This window comes from Siniperca chuatsi, linkage group LG8, assembly GCF_020085105.1.
Source record: "Siniperca chuatsi isolate FFG_IHB_CAS linkage group LG8, ASM2008510v1, whole genome shotgun sequence".
In the NCBI taxonomy this organism is placed as follows: Eukaryota; Metazoa; Chordata; class Actinopteri; order Centrarchiformes; family Sinipercidae; genus Siniperca; species Siniperca chuatsi.
Genome location: NC_058049.1, coordinates 8,506,291 through 8,526,618, shown reverse-complemented (window position 1 = coordinate 8,526,618; position 20,328 = coordinate 8,506,291). Strand labels below are relative to the sequence as shown.

Here is a 20,328-nt window from a genome sequence, read left to right as displayed (position 1 = left end):
TTACAGCGAATTTGGGTGCTCTCACGCTGGACCGCATTGTTTATGGATTGAAATGAGTGTGCAGGTAAAATTGCCCTCAGCTTATGGGCCAGTGTGGACGAGAGGTCCTTGAAGTGGTCAGAAAAAAATGGAAATTTTCTAGGAATTGATAACTGGGCAAACTGCTTGTGAAATCTCCTCATCAAGAGCAAGTGATGCCAATAAGAGCTCCAAAATAGCTACTAAATGTATCTTGTGGTGATATTATTTTGTCTGCAACAGCATTACATTGACTGTATGTAAACAGCATGCTGTATTTCACCTTGAATCAACAAATACTTTCAGTTTGAAGCCACATCAGATAGGAAAAGCATCTTAAAATCTCAAACAAAGCGCCCCACACACAGAGTCAGTGCTGACACCGTCTCGCCAGATGGCGGTAGTGAGCACCAAGGCCATTCTGAGTTGATAGAAAAAAAAACACAAACAACCACAAGAAAACCACAAAACCAAGATGGCGGTGCAAGAGACAGCATCTCAACTGTCCATGGCTCTCAAAGTCCAAGAATATCCCACCCTGAAGGTAAACACAAACTGAAACTGGCACATATTAATACGCTAACGATTCTGATGTGTCCAAAATACACGATGTGTTTGATGCTCTTTGGAAAATGGGGATTATCAGTTCATTTGATAGCGAGACCTGAGAACTTGACAGGGAGGCTAACGTTAGCTGGACTAGCTTAGCCAGGTAGCAGCGTCCACTAACTAACCTACCTTTGAAGAGCAATAGCAAAGATCAAGTAGTACGATAAAGAACAATAGCTGGTGGCTAGTTAGCTGGCTGTCTATCGCCTTGATGAGTTCTTATTATTGGCATCAAGTGTGTCGAGGGCCTCAGAGCTGTTAGCTTAAGTTTAAGCCTGTTTTTGTCAAAATGGTCTTTTGACATTAGTTGTGACAAGTCAGGTAATGCTACCTGCCTAAGATAGCTAACGTAGCATTCATTTAACGTTCGCTAGCTATGTGGCATCACATTAATGTGTGTGGGCGTTTAACGGCTACGCTAGTCTGGGCACTTAACCGTTTGGCAGTAGCATTCAGTTAAAGGATGATATTAATGTTATAATAAACATCACCACTGACAGAACATGTAACAACGTGGTTGCTCATCCCTTCAACAGCCAGACACGGCGTCAAAGATATGGCTGGCAGGCGTGAGTGGCCTGCTAGCTAGTTTGCTGTGGTAAAACCAGCATTAGCCATCTTTTATCGTCGCAAAAGATGAATAGCCTACCAGATACGTAACGTCGAGCATGCAAATTCTAGCTGGAAGGATGGATCGGTTGAAATCGCTAGGGGAGAGCCCGTAACGCTACGCTGTCAGACAGAGAGTCAGTCCTGCGAGTTAGCGCAGTGTCATCAGATTGCTGCTGCCTCTCTGCACTTCAAAATGGCCAGCGAGAGAAATCACAGCCTGCTGCCGCACACACGCACCGTCCCTCCATTCCACACAACGTTACTGCGACACGACTGCTAAAAGACGGGCTAAAACAAGTCCGGGCTGCCTCCTCTGTTCAGCCGCCTCAGAGACCAAGAAAGCGTCGTCATATAAAGCAGTGAGTAGCAATGTATTGACAGCTTTTGTGGGGTAACCAATGGCATGATGTTGTCATGATGAATATAACGTGGCGTTTAGTGTTGTTGGCGATGTTAAGACTTGTCTGTGTTCAGAAAGCATGGCTGTGGTTTGGGGATATGTCTGTCTTTGGTTGGATGCTGCAGTAAGGATGATGGGCACCATTTTAAGAAAGGAATGATGGTTATAATTGGCATCAAATGGGAGTCTACAGCTGGGGGAGAGCAGTGTTGATTACATTTGGAGCTATATGGAGCAGAATTATGTCACAGTGATGCCTGACACAAACACTGAGAAATCTGCATTACCAGCAACATGGATATTATGTCCTTGGGGATGTTTTTGAACATTTTCAGTCAGATCAGTCTAAAGTTTACCACAAGCATTCTTATGTGTATGTGTGTCTTTGTGAGCATGACCACAACCCCACTTTGTCCAGTGGTTTGTTAGTTATAAACCCGGATGCTGAAATTACAGGCCCATCACAGTCAAATTACATTGTAATGCTGCATATTTAAGCTAATGTGGCTTTAGTCGTGGTAAGTGATTCAGACTTGCTAAAATTACCAAAGCCATTTAATGATTATAGTTATTCTGATGATCATTAATGAGTAATGTGCACTGTTTCGAGTGGGCTTGTAGATGTCTCTTGCAGTGAGCCACCTCCCAACAAATCATGAAAGACAACCACTCACACAGTGTCAGCCTTGCCATTATAATAGCTGTCTGAAACGTGTTCATGACTGAATTACATGTCAATTAACTGTCAAGTAAATCAAGCTTGTATGGAAAAGAGTAACACCATACATAAAATCTAGTAGCCAGTCACATTCAAAATGGGAATATTTCTATTTTCTGTAAATGCACAGGAGAATCATCAGAAAATCTGGTAAAGGTATAGTTTTTTGATATAGTTTATTTTCTGGAAATGAATTGATAAAATAGATAAAATATCCAGGTTTGAATGATTGTTTTGGCTTATCTAGTGAATGAAATAGCTGGGAAATCAGTCATCACATTCTGCTGATTGATTTGCAACATTTCTTGCCATAGCCTTATACAACCAGAAATATTAAATGCATAGCTTCAGTAGAGAGTATAGCAAAATCTCATTCAGTTGACATAATCTCTGTGATCTTAAGGTCTACAGCATTATACTGCTCAACCTTGCTAGTTTGCATACACTGGGAATCCTACTCTTTTTTATATATCTTGTCTTTTATGATTTGTCTTTCTCTACATCTTGCTGTAGGTTAATCATCACCATCTACTGTACCCGGCTACTGAAGCCTTCATTTTATAACCCCCAATTAATTTGTTGACCTGTGGCCAAGTGTGTCACAAAAAAATCAAACACTGACCAGTTGAATGTGTCAGTGGCAAGCCCTGATCTTGATGTAGCCCTCAGGGAAGAAAATGCTGGAGACTTGACGTAAAGCCAATGCCTTTTCCATCTTTTCCTTCTCATACAGTGGCCATACACATTCCTGAGCAGAATAAGCCCCCTGTTTCTGTCAACGGGACACTAATGAATATTTACTAGTGCATACAAAACTGTTCTGTGGTACAATTTAAATATCTGAATCACAGGGTCTCATTCTGGGTTTTATTTTGGCAAAATTAGAACTGGATTCTAATGATAACAAAAGTAATTCCAGCAGAGAAGCAACTTTCTCTATTCTATCATGTTTTGTGGCACGCTTGCATATTTTTCCTCTCAAGTGTTAGTGATTTGTGAAATTAACTTGGCTTTAACTTAAAGGGGGAAAAAATCCTCTCAGTGGATCAAAGCTCTCCTCTTGTTTTTTATGCAATATCTCAGAGAAGGAATCACAATGGTCATATGTATCTGGTTCACAGGTATCTGCGAAGTCATCTTGTATTGTAGTACAAGGGGGAAAAGCACTGCTGTTTAGTTTGATCATAGATAATGGTCTGTAGATCTTGTTGAATACAGATTTTCTTCTATGATACAGATGTTATAGTTCCAAGCTTCTCTGTGATAAGGATAAGGATGTGTTGCATGAAATTTCAACATTCATGTTTTGTTGCTTTTCTACGCTGCGTTTTCATGATACTTTATGTGCCGCAACCTCTGAAGTATACAACCTGTAGCTATATATCAGTTTATATAATAATTACTATTCTAAAAACAATAAGCATAGATTGTTGAATTTTTAGCAGGTGTCACAATCACATAGTATCAGATTTTTTTATATTTTACTAGAGCCAAATAAACAAGCTTTGTTTAAACTGAATTCAGCACAGTTCATGCGGGGAAGGTAAACATTTGTGGCTCACAAGTCACTTGTAAGGCCAATAATGAAATATTCAATCAATCGGAAGCCTCATTCAGAATCAGAAATACTTTATTGATTCCCGAAGGGAAACTCTTTAATATTAATAAGATATTGTCACAGAAAGTATTAGGAAAACTTTAAACTGTAATTTGTTAGGATTAAGTGGATCATGTTTATTCAGGTTGGTACAGTGCAAATTATAGATGTACTAAAGATACACATTTTAACTAACATAATACCGTGTGAAATTAAATGTAGCAATGATCAAATACTCTGATTGGAATAGCGAGAAAGACTGGATTGTTTCAGTTCAAAAAGTAGGCTGCAGTCATCTGCTTCCTGCTGTAATTTGTTTCCGTTGTGGAGTTCTCTCAGGCTCCAGAAATGTCATGAATTTAGGCTGCTAGACGACAGTTCAGAGCATCATAGGGCACACTGCTGATTAATCTCATTCCAACTGCCGGTGACATATTTGGAAGAAACATTAACAGCAGAAGTGAAAGAAATGATTTTGTGTATTGGAAAAGGAATTTCATTTTGTCACTTTAATGAGGTAAATGTTATCAGTATTTATTTGGGTAGACTGTTCATTCCTTGTTTGTATGCGATTGTTTGCGTGTGCTCCAGTCCCTTTAGTCGCTACAAGACAGGATATTTATGCAAACTACTTATTTGTCTTTGGAGTAACAGTCATTATGGCAGAATATAGTTTTTATTTTTTGTACAAGATCGATTTATAGCTCAGCTATACAACTAAACAACCTTCTCCCTTTGCAAAATGTAAAAACCTTAGCTAGAGGTCAGTTTCATATGTGTTTGTTGAGCTGTTTACTAATGAAGCCTTGTAAAATTCTCCTGAGCTGCTTGCTTGCTCTTTGCCACAGCTAAACCCGAATGCCTGATACACCGAGGTAAATGTCCCATGGCATTTTCGTTGCAGGTCCCCTACGAGACTCTGAACAAACGTTTCAGGGCGGCTCAGAAGAACATCGACCGGGAGACAAGTCACGTGACAATGGTTGTTGCAGAGCTGGAGAAGACGCTGAGCAGCTTTCCAGTGGTCGACTCTGTGGTGTCACTGCTGGATGGTGTGGTGGAGAAACTCAGCGCCTTGAAGAGGAAGGTGATTTATACAAACACACTTCCACACAGCAATTTCCTCTCTATCAACTTTCAAGAGGTGTTTGTGTCAAACACACGCAATCCCTGGTGAGTTTTTTAACTTCCAGAATGGCTAACGACTTGCCACTATGGTAAGTTGTGTACAGGGAGCATGTTGAAAGTTTTGTCATCAGCAGTGTTTTCGGATCATTATCTCACAGTGTACACTGAAATGCAAAGAAAACCCACAACACTTAAATCTCTTCCTCACATTTCTCTTTTAGTTTATTTATGGTTGACAAACAAGAAAATTGTTCATTACCACCACCTTCTGCTAAGAAATGTGGTTGGATGATAGGCACTTTAGACTAATACAGCCAAATACCTTCTGCGCTAAATCAGGGTTCTTTTGCCTCGTTATCTCTTGTTTTGTGTTTCTTTAAAACTAATTTCACGATAGAGGTGTTGCCATTGTCATATCTTGCCATTTTTGTTTCTGCTCTTGTACAAAATAGTGATACAGAAAGAGATAACAGAAAGTTGGCTTAACATAGCTTGCAAGTGCAACTAAGGTTTATCACAACAATCATGTCTGTGTTTTAAGCTCTGTCTTCTCTGTTGATACTACACTTCAAGGCCGTTTTTTTTCAATTGTAACCACTTTGGAGGTTTTGAAATCTGGCTTTGGGTCGATGAAGATTTAACAGAAAAAATGATAGTGTTTCTATTTAAAATCTATCCTCATTAGTTATCATTATCCTCATAAAGCCAATAAATGTCCATTTTGCATGGCAATCCATTGAGAAGCTCTGAGGAAGACAAAGACTTGCACTTTTTCTTTGAGAGGATGTAAAATACTGTAAATGTAGGAAAACACTCACCCACTTCTTAACAATTAGAAAATTCAAGCTCTGGTTTTGGCCCTGGTACTTACACCACCAGCAGGAGCTCATCTACAAATAAGATATCCATTCAGCGAGAGCCAGCTATTAAAAGCTACATTACTCGCCCTTGACAAAAGCACCTTTTTGTAACTGTAGTTTCTTTATAAGGGTATAACTTAGTGGATTGTGTTTGTCAGCAGTGGAATGCTGCCTGGCTGGTTCTTCTATCAAGCCTTTCTAAAACGGCAGAAAACAAGTGATCAAAACACACTTCCGCAGTTCGTTTGTCCTCTGTGCCAACATGCAGCAGGTACTTTGGTTTCATTGTGTTGAAAGCTAGGTTATACTAGATACTGCACTGACTTGCTAGGGGCGTGAGAGCTTTTTCTTCCCCAGATATGTTGGGCCAAATCTGGTGTAGAGAAAAGTAGTCCAAAAGTCAAGAATTAAATCTGAAAGTGATAGTTTAGTTCAAGGCATAAAAAGGAGACTTAACCAGAGAGGTCGTGTTTAACAAAAACAAAACAATGCAATTTTGTTTTGAAATAAATCAAATCTAAAGTGGCATGGAACAGTGCACATAGGAATGCAATCATGTAGTGTACGATATAAGACTCTTCACCACTGTTTCCTTACTTCTACGTCACTTCAGAAAACATTTTCTAATATAAATGTAACATGCAGCAATGGGAATACATTTTTCAATGTGTGGGATCCCTTGCCTTCATATTCATGACAGCCAACTTATCTCCCTCACATAACCGTTTATCTACAGAACAGGAAGCAGCTGTTCAGTCTGGCCTGTCGTCAACAATGTTCAAGGTTTGAAAAGTCTTCTGGTCTGGCTTCAGTGTGAGGGCAGCCATGCGCAGATGATAATTAATTAATAGGTATCATATCAGTTTGCAGTAATCAGCAGTGCCAGAGGGTTTATAAAAAATAGTGTTTCTTTCTGTTCAAAAACAAGCTGTATTACATATTATAAATATAATACAGTTCTGTTTGGTTTATTTCCTCAGAAAGAAAAACTTGAACTTCTTCTTTTAGGAAATCTAACAAAGCCAAGCATTACGATACAATTAGGTTACAACAAGTATGATTATTGAATGCTCATCAATTTGAACTTGTATTTCTGTTTTACATGATGCACATATTTTGTAAATATCTTGATTGTTCTTGTGTGTGTGTGTGTGTGTGTGTGTGTGTGTGTGTGTGTGTGTCCTGTAGGCTGCCGAGTCCATCCAAGCAGAAGACGAGAGTGCGAAGCTTTGTAAGCGTCGCATCGAGCACTTGAAGGAGCACAGCAGCGACCAGCCGGCCTCAGTCAACCTGTGGAAGAAGAAACGCATGGACCGCATGATGGTTGAACATCTGCTGCGCTGCGGCTACTACAACACAGCTGTTAAACTGGCCAGACAGAGCGGTATAGAGGTAATTGTCTGTGTGCGAATGATCTGTTTTGTCTCAAGGTCATTCAGGAGGTCTTTGAGGTTACATAGTATTATGTATTTGCGAACACTGGGACAAAACTAAGACTCACTGACTGTTCGATAAACACAAACTGTTGGTTTAACTTGTGTCACTTGTGTCATCCTGATAACTAAAACATTTTGATAAGTTAATTCATCATTTTACCAATTGTTTGTGAATCTAATCTTTTGTTCACCACTTTGCTGAACTTTTGTTTTTGTATTTTTCTGATGCCCTTCTTTTCTATTAATATATCCACTCCCCTGTATTGTTAGGATCTGGTGAACATTGAGATGTTCCTCACAGCTAAGGAGGTGGAGGAGTCTCTGGAGAGGCAGGAGACGGCCACTTGCCTAGCCTGGTGCCATGACAACAAGTCCCGCCTCCGCAAGATGAAGGTAGTTCATTTACAAGAGTTAAATTGTTTAAGTTAAAGTTAAGGCCTGACAAATACCTAAAAGTCATGCTTATGACAAACAAAAAACATCGTTACTTCATAGGTTTAAGTCAAGCATGTCAAGCAAGCAGAAGTATATGGACAAGTGCTTATTGGTTCTGTATGTTGCATATTTCGGCTTTTTCTAAACAAGAATCGGCTCTGTAACCGTGTTTGTGCTCAGAAACAAACATGTTAAGGTGTTTTGCCCTTCTGGAAGTGGCAGCAAGTTGAAGTGTTAATCCTAGGATTATCCTATTAAACCAGAAAGTACTCAGTAGAGCTCAGACCTCTGCCAAGACATGATAATCTTCCTCTTGAGAGTCAGCCTTGTGCTGCATAGATGACCGAATATTCATATGGTTAGTTCGGGATGCTTCTTTCTTTCTTTCTTTCTGAAATTTAGTTCAGTTTAGCTCCAGCTCAATGCCAAAAGCAGGTACATTTTAGTTCCAACTGGTTTTTTTGGGGTGGCGGGTGGGTTAGCTCTACCAGCCATAGTGGTAGGATATGTGTTTTTTTTCTGTTCCAAAAATCCATTTGGATGTTAAAATATTGAAGGGCAGCTGGAGAATCTACCAGCACTGCAGGAGTTTTATTAAAGACATCAGTTTCCTGCCTGCTCTGAAGGTTCATGAAGGGCAAAATAGAAGCTATGAGGATTTTGCAGCACTTTGGTGGTTTAAACTTACCGGCAACTTTTGTTTGTTTTTTTGACAGAGTTGTCTTGAGTTCAGTCTGAGAATCCAGGAGTTCATTGAGCTCATCAGACAAAACAAACGCATGGATGCAGTCAGGTACATATATGCATTTGGGCATTACACACTAACTGTCTTACCTTAAATCAGTCAATTACAGTTTTAACCACTATTGAAGCCACTAAAACAAAAATATATCACCCACTGATCTGGTTTGTGTATGACTCTGTGTATGTCAGACATGCAAGGAAGCACTTCAGCCAAGCAGAAGGTGGGCAGTTGGATGAAGTTCGGCAAGTGATGGGCATGCTGGCCTTCCCATCAGATACACATATCTCCCCATACAAGGTAAAAACCTAAGGTCTTTCCTAGTGAAAATATGTACAAGTGGGTTTTTTTTTTTTTTTGGTCAGGCCCATTTCACACACATACAACCAAGAAATATTATGGTCATCTGGGTTTCTACCATTTTGAAAGTATTACATACAAAAATTCACACCAATACCATTCATGCCAATACCATCAAAGACAGCTGAGACCGATCACCCTACTTCTATATTCTTCTTAGTGGATACACATCTTATCTTGTCATTAAATGCAGCTGTGTTTACATGACTGCAGACTGTGGACTAATCATAAACATAACAGATACTTATATTACGTGGAATACACTGCTGAAATTGTTTGTGTGGAACTTTATAGAGATCAAGCAGAGAAAATACTATATAACAGACCAGCCACTAGAGGGCCTCTGTTGTCTTCTAAAAACAAATAATTATCAATTCCCTCTTGTGCTACTTTAAATTTGTCCATAGGTAGTTGCTTTCAGTAGCAGTGTTGTTTTCACTTCCACTTAAAAATCCTCCTCATTGATAATGTTGCCACCATAGTTTACAGCCGAATCAAAAGGATTTAACTATAACTTAATTTAGAAAATGCATTTACACTACACTTGTAGAATGTCTTTGTAGTGAAAATACTCTTGCCTACATGCTCAGCTGTGTTTGGGAAGCAGGGAGCCCTTAATCAGAGTTTTCTAAAAAACAAACAAACAAACAAAACAAAGCCTTGGCATCCGTACTAATCACGTTTAATTAAAGAGTCCCAAATCGTGCCTGATGGTGTTGTTTCCAGAGGAATGATGAAACAACCTCTTGAGGTCAACATATATCGGCAGAGTATGCCAAGTGTCACAGTTTGCTCCTGGGATTGGAACATCCTGGCTACATTACATTGATTACTTGGCTACTGTCTGCATGGCGTGTCCAGTGTGCTACAAATGACGCATCACTAGGTGACAGGGCTGGTTTGTGTTGCAGTTTACAACCGCCCCAGTGAACACTGGTAGTCAAAAATGTTTGGGGAATAAACATACTTTGTGTAGGAATAAAAATAGCATGTTGGAGAAGAGTTATGTGACCCTGGTCTGCACCTCGTATGTGCATTCTCAGGATTAGAATTTGCTGGGTCTGAAGTCTGTGTTCAAATGGCTGTTAGTGTAAAACTCTCATTTCTATCTCTTGTTGTTTCTGTTCCATCAGGATCTTTTGGATCCAGCTCGCTGGAAGATGCTTATCCAGCAGTTCCGATATGACAACTACAGACTGCACCAGCTGGGAAACAACTCTGTCTTCACTATCACCCTACAGGCTGGTCTATCTGCCATCAAGACACCGTATCCTACCATACTTTATTTCCAATAATAAGTTGCTTTTGCCCTTTTAATTTATTTTCAATTTATTTTCATTGTGAATGAAACAAAGTGGTATGTGTATGACTTTCACACATGACTTTCTCCCCTCTTTCTTCTTCTCTCCTACTGTCTAACTGGAAATGTTACCTAATAAGCTTAAAAAAATGTAGAGTAGATTATCCTTTCCACTGATTGTGTCTGCTGTGAGACCCATAATAACCTCATACAAAGAGACATACGTTTTGGTACTTAACCTCCATGCCCATTCCAGTCAGTGCTACAAGGAAGATGGCACCTCTAAGAACCCAGACTGCCCAGTGTGCAGTAAATCCCTCAACAAGTTGGCCCAACCACTACCCATGGCCCACTGCGCCAACTCCAGACTAGTCTGTAAGATCTCTGGTGAGGTCATGAATGAAAACAACCCTCCAATGATGCTGCCTAATGGATATGTCTACGGCTACAACGTGAGTACACAACTAGAGCAGTCAAGAGTACAGGGACTGTGCTCTAAAGCTATTTCTACCTATGTTAGAGCACTTTAAAATGCAGTATGGAAGCAAGAAAAAGTCATATAAAACTGTAATGTGTGTTTGTCATTCTAATTTATTATTCTCTGCTTATTATCTCTTCCAGTCACTTCTGTCCATCCGCCAAGATGATAAAGTGGTTTGTCCCAGAACCAAAGAAGTCTTCAACTTCTCTCAGGCTGAGAAGGTCTATATCATGTGATCACTCAGATAAATCGTCTGAGTATTAACATGATTGAAAATGGCCCGTCATTCATCACCTGTGACCTGGCCTACTCAGAGAGCCACATGTGGAGCTGTGATCCAGTGACCTTCTTCCCCACACAGACGCACCCAATATTTCCCACAACCCTCCCCTCCCAATACACAATCAGCTCAAGTTTGCCGGTTCACTTTCCCCCTCCCATTTTATCACACAGAAACTGGACTCCTCTCCTTTCAGACTATTTTAGATGTGGCTAGATAACAAGAAGTCGTTTGATCTGATCCATTCAAGCACATGGACTATCAACATTGTCATTATTTTACACACCCTCACACTGAAGATTAGAGACTACAGAAAAGGACTGAGGGTGGTGAAAAACTGCTAGGTAGATATTTGATTTTACTACAACAAATAAACTTGAGGTTACTTTGACTTTTTCCTTTCACTAGTGGTGTTCTTTTGTTACTTATATAACGTGTGGAAGGACAGTGTTAACTAGATTAACATAAGATTTGGGCCTTTTTCAAAACAAACATGGCTGGCTTCCTGGTCACATGGTAGCATCTCATTCTGTGATGCATGCTCTTGACATCCTTTTGTCTTTGTCTGTTTGTTTTTTGGTTTTTTTGGTGGGTTGTTGGGGAGATATATGTTAAATGCCTCCTTTAAACTGCCTACCTTTTTGCATTTCATCCCCCTTGGCTGTGAAACTGGAGCCTGATTTGGGCCGCAGTAGGCTCCTTTTCAAATGTAAATATTAGATAGGAATTGATCATTCTCATGTATAAATTCAGTGGTTTTGGGGACAAGTAACAACAACCAAGATGAACCTTCTACGAAGATTGCTGTGTGAATTGAACAAGTCTTTTCTTGGGTGTTGTAAACCTGATATAGCCACAGTATCCTCAAGTTAACTGGTTGTTCCAGTATAACTTCTCATTTCTGAGGAAGCTGTTAGTTTCACAAACTTGGTAATATTAATTATGGTGTATTTACTGCCATAATGAAATTTGCGCAATATTGAAACAAGACAACCATCTCTGATGTTTTTTTTATTACAATTATTAAACAAATTGTCTTCATGTGTGTGAGGTTTGCCATTTTCAGTTATCTTCAACCAATTTCTCTTTTTCTAAAAGAGAGTACAGTTCCATGAACTATTATTATCATTATTATTCAAGATGAAACCCTGGGTGATTTTAGTTAATGCAACATTGCCCAAATAGTTTTAATTTCATAACTATTTTTCCAACAATGAACAAGATAATAAAGAGAAAGGCTGTGCTGATATTTTTCTCAGTCTTGTACTCGGCGTATCTTAAAGCTGCTTGCGGTATGAACACTACAGGGTTTACGTAGCATAAAAGTACACCAACTGCTTCAACATTACACGTAGTTCCATGCACATGCCTACCTTTATTTGAAAAATGCATTAAGAGGCCTTTTCTTGCGAAACTCTTGGTTATCTGAAAACATGACTCATCCTCTATAACTTTGAAAACCTACTGTAAATGATGGATGAGCTGTGAATGTGATCAGAACAAGATATACACACATCTGGAAAGTTGACTTCAATGACAGTTAATGCACACACAACCCTTAAATTGTGAAAATGAACACCCAGCAATCCAAAAATGCAGTTTTATGTTAAACACGACCAGTCTTGTGGTCAATCATTTGTTCCATTTGTTTATAGAAAAACCAAAAGTTGCCTCATTTGTGTCCATAAATTATTTGGAACTGTATCTGTAAATACACAGACTGTCCTGTGTGTTTGTGTTGGTAGAATAGATAAAGGGATTGTTTCATGAGCAATATGCCTCATAAAGATTTCAGTGAACTTTGATTTCAGCGTTTCTTTATTTGCAATGTCTACTTTGCTCTGTGGGCTCTAAAATCAACATTACCATAAGCTCTGCTAGGTGTGACAAGGTTAACGATTCACTGCAATTCTGTTGACATGGAAATGCCACCAAGTTTTGTGTCTTTCACATGAAACTACATCTCCATGATCTGAGGAGGTCAGCACTCTGTGTGGGCGTTTTGGGGTCTAGCTGTGAAAAGCAGGCTTACAGATGGTAATATACTGTAGTGTCGATCACTTATCTGTAATGTGGATCTCATGGAAATACATGAGCAAGATAAAAATTAGGCAAATTTGACTTAGAAATTAAGATTTGATTAGATTTGGCAGTACAATTGGTTTTGTGATCTTTCATGACTCAAACTAAACCTTGATTTTGTGATGTCACCAAGGTGCAAATTAAGTTTTGCCCCAAGGACAATGAGTGGGCCACAAGCAAGGCTTTTGTGTGTCTTACATGAAAAAGGAGGGCTTTTGGGGGGGAGCTGCAAGCAGCTAACAATTATTTTCATTCTTAATTATTCTGTCAATTATTTTTTCGAATCCAAGGATTGATTGTTCAGTCTATGAAATGTCAGAAAATGCCCATTACAAGTTTCCAGAGCCCAACTTAACATCTTGAAATTGTTTTGTTTGACACAACAGCCATAAAAATATTCAAATTACAGTGATATAAACCAGAGAAAAGCAGCAAATCTACAAATTGAAGAAGCTGGAACCAGTGAATGTTTGCCAAAAATGACTTAAACCACTGGTCGATTACCAAAATGCCCATTACCAAATGCCTTATATACAATCCTAAGCAATGGCTCAGCGTTTAAACTTCATAGACAGTGGGCCACATTTCATTTAATTGTTTGAGAATGTGGCCAGTAGCCTAAGCCCATTGTATTTACTTATGACTTCATATGGCGAAAGAAAGTCAGTGATATTGCCATCCCAAAATGTAGCTTTTATCTTTTCGTTTTGCCATATGTATAAATATAAGAACTGCATTTTATCGATGCATTTTGTTGCCATGTGACCTACATAAAAACGTTAGCCCGCCACGATACTACAAATCATGACGCAAAAACGTATTCTTTTAATATATTTCATATGTATTGGTGTGGTTTTATATGATCGTTTTATACGTTGTAAGCATTATATTGGTTGTGTTTTGTACCACAAAAGAGAGAATGGTAGACCGGAAGAGGTGTTGCCTATTTTCAAGCTGTCGTCACAACATTCCAGTATAAATACAGCTGCGTTCGTCACCAACCGCCATTTTGAGGTTAGTTCACTATTGAAGTAGTTGAGTGATTATCAGCTCGCTGTTATTCAAAAATGTCTGACCAGCTTTGTAAGCTTTTCGTCGGTGGACTAAACGTGGACACCGACGACGATGGCGTGCGCAAGCATTTCGAGCAGTACGGTACGCTAACCGACTGTGTTGTCGTCGTGAACAAGCAGCTGCAGCGGTCCCGCTGTTTCGGCTTTGTAACGTACTCCACACCGGAGGAGGCCGACGCAGCTATGGCGGCTAGGCCGCACACCGTCGACGGCAACGCGGTCGAGGTGAAGCGTGCTGTGGCGAGAGAAGACGCCAACAAGCCAGAGGCCCTTGCAAAAGTGAAGAAAATCTTCGTTGGCGGCCTGAAAGACGACATTGAAGAGGACCATCTGACCGAATACTTCTCCCACTACGGTCAAATCGAGAAGGCCGAAGTCATCTCGGAGAAGGAGACTGGCAAGAAAAGGGGGTTCGGCTTTGTTTACTTCACCGATCACGACGCAGCCGACAAGGCTGTTGTGGTGAAGTTCCACACCGTCAATGGACACAAAGTTGAGGTAAAGAAAGCCCTGACCAAGCAGGAGATGCAGGCGGCCAACAGAACCGGTATGTCGCCGAGAGGCAGACCGGGAAGAGGCATGAGGGGAAATCAAAATGGCTACGGCAGCAGGGACTACGGCGGAAACTACAACTACGGAAATGGCGGAGGCTACAACTGTGGTGGTGGCTATGGAGGGTACGGCGGACCTTATGGGGGTGGCTACGGAGACCAGGGAAGTGGCTATGGCGGTGGAAACGGCTACAATGAGTTTGGCAGCGGCTATGGCCAGCATTCTTCTGGTTATGGCCCCATGAAAGGGCCACCCTTCGGTGGCCAGAGGAGCGCTGCTCCCTACACCAGAGGCGGCGGTGGCGGCGGCGGATACCCGAGGGGGGGCTACGGCGGCGGCTACTAAATGAGACTACACAATGGAAAACCAACCACCCCACCCCCTACCATAAATTACCTCCGGCCAGGATTTGGACGCTCAACTCAAATTCAGTAACGGGGCGTCTGCCGTGAAATCCAACAACGGCAGAGATACGGACACAGACACCCCCTAATCATAATGAAGACCTCAAAAACCCACACAGGTAGGAAGGTCACTTCCCAGAAAACCTGATAATAACGGGCGGCGGTTGTTGCCGTTCAACTAGGACACGTAAAATGAAGAATAAAACAGTGATCCCTTTTTATTATGTACCCACGCCAACGGCGTGTAGTTGTCGTTTAGAGTTAAGTAACGTCATTTTTTTATTTGCGTTCTCGTTTCAATTTCGTTGTAGGATTGTTTTGCTGACAAGTTCTGATTATCCTAATATTTGCATTTTAAGCAATTAGATTTTGTTTTCTGGAGTACACTTAGTGTGATTTCAATGTATGAGGATGAGAAAAGCATGTTTTGTGGTTTTGGATTTCATAGCTGTCTGATAACATCAATTTGTATAATTTACTTTGGTCATTGAGCAAAGGCAAACGTGATAACGTTACTGCAGGATCCAGTTTCCTTGTTTCCTTCCCCACATTGTACTCAAACTCTCCTCACGCATAGTAATAGTTTCTAAATATTGTTCATTTTTCATTACCTGTAGCAATATCTAATGTATATTGTATACTTTCATGTCTGGAGAACAAACCCTACTGTTAAAACACCTTGGTATGCTTATGTATGTTCATTTTAAATAAAACGTTATACCACTTAGCTTAGTTATTTTACTTATTTAACCAGGCTTCCTCAAGTTCATCCACAGGTTTTTTAAGTGACTTCATCTTTTCGGTCTTTAGTTACATGGCATCTTTCCCACAGTTAAATCTCTTGCTCTCAGGTGGGTGAAATGGTTACAGAATGGTTGTAGTCTACCCACAGCCAATGCATGTAGGCTTTGTAGGGTTTGACCTTGTTTTAAAATTGTGGTTTTTAGACACTGCTAATATGACTTTTTTTATCTTTCTTTTTACATATTTGAATACATATCAATATGTGGGCATGAGGGCTCTGATTCATCTTTGATTATTCCTAATTTAGGTGTTCTTACTCGTATTCCAGTAGGCTATCCCAGCCAAAATAGCCGTAGCAGTTTGTTTGTAGGCTACATCAAGACCCTGTTGATTACCTGGGGTCGATTGTGATAGGAGTCTGAAATATCTCTTTAGGATATCCACATCCAGCAAACTAGGTATGTAAATCAACATGTCTTTACTCTGTGTTGGTCAACCATGTATGGAATATCTTCATGAGATGGTGCACAAGTGTGCCATTATTTAATCTTAAACAACTTAACTGACACTTATAGCGCAATGCGTCTTATGTAGCTAATCTTACAATAAAAAGGGGGGGGGGGGGTTACTTAATTTGGTCTTTAATGAACTTTAAGTGGGTGGAAGGGGACCCAAATGTTGTTCCACATTTTAAAAATAATGGAACAAGTAAATTGGTGTCTCATCCAGAAAACCTGTTTTTGTTCAGTTTCTCACTCTGTTTCTCTCCCATCTCCTTCAGGTTGCTACGGTAACCTGGGTAACATCACCCCGAAAATGATGGGGGTATGGGTCTCTACGCCGACGGGGGGACCGGAGAGTGGTTGTGCCTTCTCCCCCTCAGGTGAAGTCAGTTTTCACAAAGGATGGTGTGGTCTAAATGCATTTCTAACAGTGGTTAGATGGTTTTTACATGGTTTTTAATCTGAAATCTTTTATTGAAGATATGTTGGGTTTTAAATTTGGGGGGGGATTTTGATAACACAGTGCCCCCATGCAATCAAATGTTCTTTTCCCACTGACCAGCACTGACTGTTATTGGTGGACCTGTGAAGTGATATTCCGGACCAAAGCACCAAGTGGTGCTAGTGGTTTCCAACCTTTTTGGTCTGTGACCCCCTTAAAATAATGTACTTGTTACCCTTCATCACAGGTTAGGGTCTTGGTGTGGACACGAGTTGTGGGTGATTGTTTCCTTCTTGGGTTGTTTGATTTAAAGGACTTTTTTTAAATGCCTGAAAAGGTAAAGTAGTGAATGCTTCATTATTAAGCAAGAAGAAAAACAACATATGAGAACTTTGTGATAAAAAATGTTGTCTTATTAATTATCTTGTGACCTCTTGCATTAAGACCACTGACTGAAGTGCTGATGATGACCTGGGAGAGAAAAAAATTGCGTTTTGGGCACTGTGGGTTTCAAAATATAATAAATCTTTGATTATAATATGTCTGGTGGTTTTAATAGTCTTCAGGGTTTTTTTGTTTTTTTATAAATTCCTTAACAGGCCATGTGTGAGCTTGGCCACAGTATGGTTGTATTTTTTTCCAATTCATACTCACTCTTGGGTGTCTTTGTGCAACAATTTTGGTAATATTTATGGGTTTTTTTTGTCTCTAAATTTTTCTGTGGTACATAATGAACAATTACTTGTCTGTAGCCCAGAAATCCAATACATCAGAGGTTGGAGGCTTAAGACACACTTGTATTGATGAACATTTGTCTGCAGACTTGTTTCAAGACAAGGAACAGTAATGGAAAGTGACCTCTTTACATCCTCACCTGTACTACTCTCTTAAACTTAAACCAGACCCGGAACTGTGCAGTAAGTAACCAAAAACTGACTGTAGTTGATTCAGATCTCTCTGCAGCTTGATGCACAGTGCCTGCAAATTAATTATTGGAAACCGTAGAAGCTGCCAAATGAACTGACTGATCATTACATTACTATCCTGTCTGTGGATTTTAGAGGATGGCGCGTTTCCCTTATTACAGTGCACTTCAGCAGTTGATGACAACAGGAGGTGTTGCAGAATATCATGTGTAAGTAATTCGGTAAATAAGAGAGTGGATCATAATAGTCTGAAGATGAAAATGCTAGTCCTTTTTAATGCACCGGGCTAATGCAACAGGCTCTGGAGGTGTAAAAGACCTTGGCCTGAAATGTTTTTAATATAAAACAATTATGGTTTAAATGTGATTTACCACCTTTTTTTAGGTGTTTAACATGAAGCAGAATTCTACAGCAGTGTGATTTTTATTTTTAACAATCTTGATTTGGGAGAAATTTGACATTTCCAGAAGAGGTTAATTGTTTTTCCCAGTTTTAAAATTCAGAAGCCAATGCAATAGGCAATGTGCTTGAAGTAAGTATTTAGGCCTACTGTGAGGTTTTGTCATTTTTATTTATTTGATTTCTTTTAGGTCTTCAAGTCTGCTGACCGAAATGTTGATCAATACCTAAAAGAAAATGCCTTATTGTTGGTGAGGTGTGTGTTGTATTAAGCCAGTGTAGATTTTTATTTTATTGGTAAATTTAAAGAATGCTGCTAATTTAAGATCAATGCTTGAAGTTCTCTCAAACATGGTTCACGTAAGTTTCACAGAATGAGCTGGAGTAACGAGAGCTTAACACACTCCTGATGAGGAGCAAACAAGACATCTGACAGTATAAACTTGCTTCCTTGATTTAGCAGTGGTGCCTTGCTTGCAGTGGTGGAATGTAACTAAGTACATTTACTCAAGTACAGTACACAAGTACAAATTCAAGGTAACTTTATAATCACTACTCCACTACATCTCAGATGAAAATATTGTATTTTTTACTCCACTACATTTTCTGACAGCTTTAGTTACTTTTAAGATCCCAAACCTCTCCTGGAGTACCCCTTGTCCTGCATGTTTTAGATTTCTCCCTGCTCTAACACAGCTGATTTAAATGATCGGTTTATTATAAAGCAGCTTCAGGAATTCATAACGAGTTTATCATCTGTGTTGGAGCAGGGAGAGATCTAAAACATCCAGGACGAGGGGTACCCCAGAGGGGTATGGGAAACCGTGCTTTATGGGATGAGAAATTAGCTAAGCTAAATCCACTATTTTAAAAGGAAAAACTTGAGCTGAGAACAGGGCCGAGCGCATGAAAAGTTGACTTTTTAGCTATATGTGGTTCTCACAGGACAGCGACGCTGTAAACACGATCTTATAGAATATGATGCATTGCTGTAGATTAAACTACCCAACAGTATATAAAGTAGATAAAATTAGCACAATCTTGAATATCTTCAGCAGTAAAATGCAACACATATGAATGCGGCAGTAATATTAATCCAGAAAAAACATATAAAAGACATTTTACTGCACAATGAGTACTTTTACTTTTGATACTTCAAAGTAAATTTAGCTGATAATACTTAACATACTTTTACTTTAAGGTTTTTAATGCAGGACGTTTACTTGTAGTGGAGTATTTTCACTGTACAGTATTATTTTATCTGAATACTTCCTCCACCACTGCTTGATTGTAAGAACATAGCCACTGCAACTATAGAAAATTTGAAAATAAAACTGGCATTGATGTCTCAGCTGGAATGATGTGAGTAAAATAAGCACTGCCTCAACACAAAACAGGTACATTACAGAAGTAATAGTCCCTCAGTCTTATAAAATTGGAGGAAAGGGCATTCCTATAACTAAATCCTGTCTGATGTACTGTGACGATTCAGGAGACCGAGCGTGACACATAAGTTGCTATGTTGTGTGTGACAAAAATACTGTGTGTTTAAGTGATGCTTGACACGGTGATGGGAGTGTAAATTTTACTTTTGTTCTCTTACCTTTTTATAGGATAATGGTGCTTGACGATTTCTGATCATCCCATAGGAAAAGGAAACATCTGTTATGTTGGCCGTGCTTTTTATGAATCTACAATAAATCTATATATTTTTATACACCAAGAGACTTGTTATCTTACTTTTTTACATTGAGGATAGTTTGGTTGCATGTCTCCCCTGGTGGAACATGTCATGAAGGGGACAAACTATGGTTGTGAACTGATGGTCAAACTGATAATTTTCACTCCGTTGGACAGATAAGGTTTGTAGCGGTGGTGAGGCCAAAGATCGAAAGTTGGTGGATGTATTTGTGTTTCATCAAAGCAGGTTGGACTCATAAAATCTGATCGGAGTACATTTTCAGGTCTTTGGAGTACTGCGTGTCCAATTCAGTGCTTTACATTTTTGGTGCTGGCATAAGCAGCGGGCTGGGCTGCGGTCATGTTTTTGCCTGAGTGAAACCAAATGATTTACAAAGATATTTTTGTGGTGGGTGTCACCTCCATGTGTGTCTCCCATTTACAGCCTAAATTACATGCATCTATATTTATAGCACACGTAGTGTGGCAATTTTAAAGGTGCCCTGTGGAGTTTTTATGTAAACAAACAAAAGTTGTTTACATTCAG

General features: G+C 39.7%; 2 protein-coding genes across 6 annotated transcripts; both read left to right on the top strand.

Annotated features, from left to right (window-relative positions):
- The first annotated feature begins 433 nt into the window (after positions 1–433).
- Positions 434–12,781, top strand: maea (macrophage erythroblast attacher, E3 ubiquitin ligase). 2 transcript variants are annotated; one of them, XM_044205670.1, is made up of 9 exons: positions 434–562; positions 4,859–5,041; positions 7,131–7,334; positions 7,649–7,771; positions 8,530–8,606; positions 8,747–8,855; positions 10,049–10,182; positions 10,472–10,667; positions 10,837–12,781. In XM_044205670.1, the coding sequence occupies exons 1-9, from the start codon at positions 494–496 to the stop codon at positions 10,930–10,932; spliced, it is 1,191 nt and encodes a 396-aa protein (XP_044061605.1). In that variant the 5' UTR covers positions 434–493; the 3' UTR covers positions 10,933–12,781. The 2 variants fall into 2 exon arrangements, with proteins under 2 accessions (XP_044061605.1, XP_044061606.1); XM_044205671.1 differs by lacking the exon at positions 434–562 and adding an exon at positions 1,465–1,598.
- A 1,272-nt stretch (positions 12,782–14,053) lies between these two features.
- On the top strand, positions 14,054–19,824 carry LOC122880488 (heterogeneous nuclear ribonucleoprotein A0-like). 4 transcript variants are annotated; one of them, XM_044205676.1, is made up of 5 exons: positions 14,054–15,206; positions 16,613–16,714; positions 17,838–17,911; positions 18,293–18,357; positions 19,715–19,824. In XM_044205676.1, exon 1 carries the CDS (start codon positions 14,126–14,128, stop codon positions 15,026–15,028), a length of 903 nt encoding a protein of 300 aa, XP_044061611.1. In that variant the 5' UTR covers positions 14,054–14,125; the 3' UTR covers positions 15,029–15,206; positions 16,613–16,714; positions 17,838–17,911; positions 18,293–18,357; positions 19,715–19,824. The 4 variants fall into 4 exon arrangements, with proteins under 4 accessions (XP_044061611.1, XP_044061610.1, XP_044061608.1 ...); XM_044205675.1 differs by having other exon boundaries at positions 17,598–17,911; XM_044205673.1 differs by lacking the exons at positions 17,838–17,911; positions 18,293–18,357.
- The last annotated feature ends 504 nt before the right edge of the window (positions 19,825–20,328 follow it).